General features: G+C 37.4%; 1 protein-coding gene across 9 annotated transcripts in view; it reads right to left on the bottom strand.

Annotated features, from left to right (window-relative positions):
• Positions 1-4,995, bottom strand: part of LOC106883769 (phospholipid-transporting ATPase ID) — a 212,086-nt gene that overhangs the window by 79,885 nt on the left and 127,206 nt on the right. The window contains exon 1 of one of the 9 annotated variants that reach the window (XM_014934895.2): positions 640-971. The exons of the other annotated variants lie outside the window; for them this stretch is intronic. Within the exon in view, the coding sequence (XP_014790381.1) occupies positions 640-688 (49 nt within the window). The 5' untranslated portion in view covers positions 689-971. Of the gene's footprint in view, positions 1-639; positions 972-4,995 lie in introns of those variants that run through there. 9 annotated transcript variants of the gene reach the window in all.

Genomic DNA, 4,995 nt, shown 5'->3' with positions numbered 1-4,995 from the left:
TGTATATATATATATATATATATATATATATACACACACACACACACTCACACAACCAACTGTGTATGCGCATATATATATATATATATATATATACACACACACACACACACATATATATACATATACATGCACACACAATTTTACATGTCTGCATAAACATGCCTAAATACAATACACACACACATGCTTACAAATGGAAGTAAAAGGCACTCAATACATTGTATATTGTATAGAGGGTATATTTATTAGGAATCATTCGATGATTCATTCATTTGTAACAAAGACGTGAATCACCAACTGATTCTTAATGCATACATGCATACACACACACACCTATTTACATGCATACAGATACATATATATGTGTGTGTGTAAGCATCCAAACTTATAAAACTAATAAATTAAAAAGAAAAACATTATTTTGAAATATGTATGTTTGTGATTTTGAGTACTGGTGGTTTATTTATCTGCATGTGTACTTGTCGCATGTGAGTATATACACATGAAGTAAAAGAGAAAGGTTATTCTTCTCACTGACGTATAATAAACACACTAAATTGACAGAAATATGTAGCTAAAACTATTATAGCTGTTGCTATTATTCTTATTATTGTTGAACTTGAAAAAATAGCTTACCTTCCCCATCACCAATGTGAACTCTGGCTGATGATGAAATGCGTGGCATATTTCCACTGAGATCAAAATAATTAGTCTACCAGGTAGCAACATGTGAAGTGAATACAAAAGCAGTACACAAAGAACTCGAAGTTAGCAGCATGCAACTGTAGGTAAATTTCTCAAAATTACAAGGTGCTGCCCCAAACTCACCATCATCCCCATCAGTGACAGCAGCAGCACCAACAACAACGATGATAGGAACAAGAGTGCCACATCAGCAGTAGGTGTTCTCTAAACAGGTGTTCTTCAAACTGCTTGCCAGTTATAGACGAGATGAAGAAATGAGTTACCTTAACAACGCAGACAATGCTGACCAAACACCTCACTTGTTGCTGCTTACAACACTTAAGCAGCAGCGAGAAAAACTTGACTGACAATTAGTCACAAAGAAAAAAAAATTATGTATGTACTTTCATCAATATATCAGCAGAAAGGTGAGGCTCTTACTCCGTTCAGGTTGATGGGTAAGTGAAGCAGTCATCAAGACATGGGCTGATCTTTGGAATTATTTGGAGTTTGTTATTAAATGTATACGAGTGTCTGTGTGTTACACTCCCCATCTTGTAATGCTGAATCTACACACATACACCTGTATTTACATAAATGCACAGGACAAAGAGATAACCAAGCTCTACACGCAGCTGATAAAATGGTCAGATTAATGAGATGGTGGATAATGCAAGTAAATCTACAAATACAGAGAAAGGGCTTCATGAGATATCTGATGAGATGCTAAAAGCCTCTGGATGGGAGTTGGGTTAACACTCATTACATATCTAACCAATAAAACAAATTAACTAGAAAACCAGCAACAAAATTAAAGGAAATGCATAGAGTAAAGGGACATTAGCACTAATGTATTAAGTAATGAAGGTAGTAGAGAGAGTTACAGCAAAACTAATACAGAGAGAATGCAGTTTGAGTTTGTTCAAGGATGTGTAACCATAGTTTTTTTCAGATAAGCCACCTGTGATAGCAGTGCTTGATAAAGAACAAATATATACAATTTTTGAATAAAAAAGTAGTTACATAAACAAAGGTTTAACTAATATATATTGATAATGTGTTCAATGATGCAAAATGCAATTAATCCCAGAAGTTAGCTCACAACAGAGTAGGTGATTATGACTACATACAGTACCGCAAAATAAAGTATTGTAAAAATTTAACATTATTTTGGACATATCTATGATCAAAGAAAAGCTCTGGAGAATTATTAGAAAAAAATAGTGAAAGTAATGAATTAATAAAATTTTCAACAGAAAAGAAAACAAAGAAACCATTTATACAAACACAAACAAACACAATGAGAGAAGATAAAAGAGACGGTGTGGGTACATCAATGTATTTACAAGCACAGAAATGTGTCTAATTTAAACAAGCCAAAATTCACTAATACCTATATCAGAAATATATCTGATACAATAAAGAACACTGAAAGTTGTTAGAGGTTCTTTATAAAAAAAATATATTTATTTTTTCTGTAAACAAAATAAACTGTCATTACTATGAACAACAAACACTGCCCACCAGACTTATGAAAACCAATCCTTCAAGTTGTTTACCACAGTTGAACTCACAGACAGGAAACCTGAAATCTGAAATTGCCTAAGGGATGGAACAAGTGAAATATTGAATGTTCACACATTCACATTAGTAACCTAAATTAAATGAAATGTTTCAAACCTGGAAAAGAAATAAGGTTAAAAACAGCATGAAGGGAACAAACACAAACTTCATGGTGCTTTCCTAAAAAAGCAGATGAGCTTCAGTAGATATGAGTGTACGGAGTAATATACAGAAGTGCTGTCATGACAAATCAACCATGCAAGTGTTTTAAGATATGGATGGCAGGATCATTCAGAAAAACAATTTCATGAAATCCAAGCATAGTGATTAATCAGATGTTGATTCATTCAAATACATTTTTCTTTGCTGTCAAATACTTTATTTTTACTGGTTTTAGCCAGAGTCTGTGGCCATGCAGAAACACTACTCTTGACCTTCTCTTCATAAGCATCTCTGGTGAAGTAGTGTGTTAGACAGAGCTGCTCTTTATGTTTCCTGCTATGATGTGAGTTCATCTGGTAACTCAGGTAAAAATTTGTCCTAATGTTCTTTAAAAACACCCACATCTACATCACCAATTTCTGAGACTGTTTAACAAAATGTTGAAAAGCTGTGGGCCCTTGAAACCCAAGTTGTTACAGTACTCTGTCCTTACTCTAGATGGAGAGGACAGGATGTTTAGTACTATGCAGTGACATCCAGTTTCAATACCAAAGTTGGGAGCTAGACCATCCAGGATCTTTCATATATATATATATATATATACATCATCACTACCTGGATGTATATATATGTATATATATGTATATAATATACATCATCACTACTTCATCACTACCTGGAGTATGCAGACAATACACCCTATTCAGCAACTCGATTGACCATATACTCAGAGGAATCAGCAAAGCTTGGCCCTCAGGTTTGTTGGGCAAAGACCAAGTTGATGCATATCAGTGATGGCCCAGACTCTCTCCCTCTCCTTATTGGCTCCAACATCATGAAGTTTGTCAGCTCTTTCATCTACCTGGGCTCCACAGTCATCAACAATGGAGACCTGACCTCAGAGATCTAACATAAATGTTATCTGGTTGCTGGTGTTATGTACCCCCTATGGGAGCCCCTTTGGCACCACTGCTTTATCACCTGGAAAACAAAGCTCCACATCTACAATGCATTGGTCTTCTCTGATCACTTCTATGGAGCAGAAACACGACCTCTCATGGCCCCATGGCAAAGAGGATCAACAGCTTTAATAGTAGAGTCCTGAGAACCATCAAGAACATCAGATGGTGCAATCATATTTCCAATTAAGAAATGTATGTATACAAGCATCAGTCCACAATCTCCCACTTCATAGCTATCTGCCACATGCGCTAGAACAGATATGCCCTCTGCCTCCTGCTAGATCATCCTACCAGGGCCTTACTCTCATTCAGCACAGCGGACATGATTAAAGAAGATCTCCAGAAGCTCAACATCATCTTGAGAAGTGGCTGGTATGGGACCGCCAGTAATGGGGAGCACTGGTTGACCAGGTTGATTCTATGCATGATGATGCCTCTGAGACGACAAACCTGCAAAAGAATGAAGCAAGCAAGCAGCTTCTTTCTAGGAGTAAAGCTTCAGTTCTTTTAGCCTCTCCTGGTAGCTGGACTGTTTCACCAAACTTCTTTGTGTAGTGGCATTGGAATGCATGGAGGTCCACTGTTAATTTGATACTTTGTGGTGACCACAGTTGAGAGCAGCAATAAACCACATGACTGAAAAAATGTTCTCAATAAGAGTAGCCTGGTATTCTTCTTCCTTGATCTGAATGATTTCAGAATCCAACCAGCTACTCACCTGCACAGTGTTGCCATCTTAGTAATATGCACATGAAATGTTGAATCATTATTCATGTGGATTCCCCTGTCAGAGATCAACTCTAACTCTAGGACGGCACTACTCCCTGTTCCTGTATATTCCAATTGCTGATAGTAGAGCGCTTGAAACTTCTAAGCATTGAACTGGATTTTATTTTAATAAGCCCGCTTATATACTAATATTCAGATTTTTTTTTTTTTTTACTGTTCTAGGGTGTCATCAGTGTCCTTGACCACCTGCAATACTCTCATATCATCTGCATAGCTGGTGAAAGTGTCTGACTGCATGACTGGGGGCATGTCTGAAAGAGCTACCACAAACAGTAGAGGTCTCATTACATTCCCCTGAGGAAATCTGCTGAGAATTGATGTCTCCTCAGAGAGCACCATTGGCTACAACTGTCTCACTTCTACCTTTTAAACTTTCTATAGCTGCTTTATATGTGGCACGGGCATGTGACACAAGCACAGGTGCTCTATATGTGTCACCAGCACAGGTACTTTTTATGCAACACTGAAACAGGTACTTTTTACGTGACAACAGCACCTACGGGCCTGCAAGACAAGGACCTCTCGGCTGAGATAGAGAGTGAAGGACATGGCCATAAGGACATGCCTGTATGTATGGATGGTCATGATTTTACTTAGCTTGACATGTCTTCTCAATCACAGCAAATCACCAGAAGTCTCTTTCCTTTGTCATTTGCTGAGTGAAGCCCAACATCTGAGGATCCTTTTTCACCACTTCATCCCATGTCTTCCTGAGTCTATCCCTCCACAAGTTCTCTCCACAATTTTTTTATGCAGCTGTCTTCATCCATATGCATTACATGGCCATACCAGTGCAGTCTTCTCTCTTGCACACCATAAATTATATATATAT

Source organism: Octopus bimaculoides, chromosome 2 (assembly GCF_001194135.2).
Source record: "Octopus bimaculoides isolate UCB-OBI-ISO-001 chromosome 2, ASM119413v2, whole genome shotgun sequence".
Taxonomy (NCBI): Eukaryota; Metazoa; Mollusca; class Cephalopoda; order Octopoda; family Octopodidae; genus Octopus; species Octopus bimaculoides.
The sequence above is the reverse complement of the archived record's forward strand: the minus strand, read 5'-3'. Positions and strand labels throughout refer to the sequence as shown.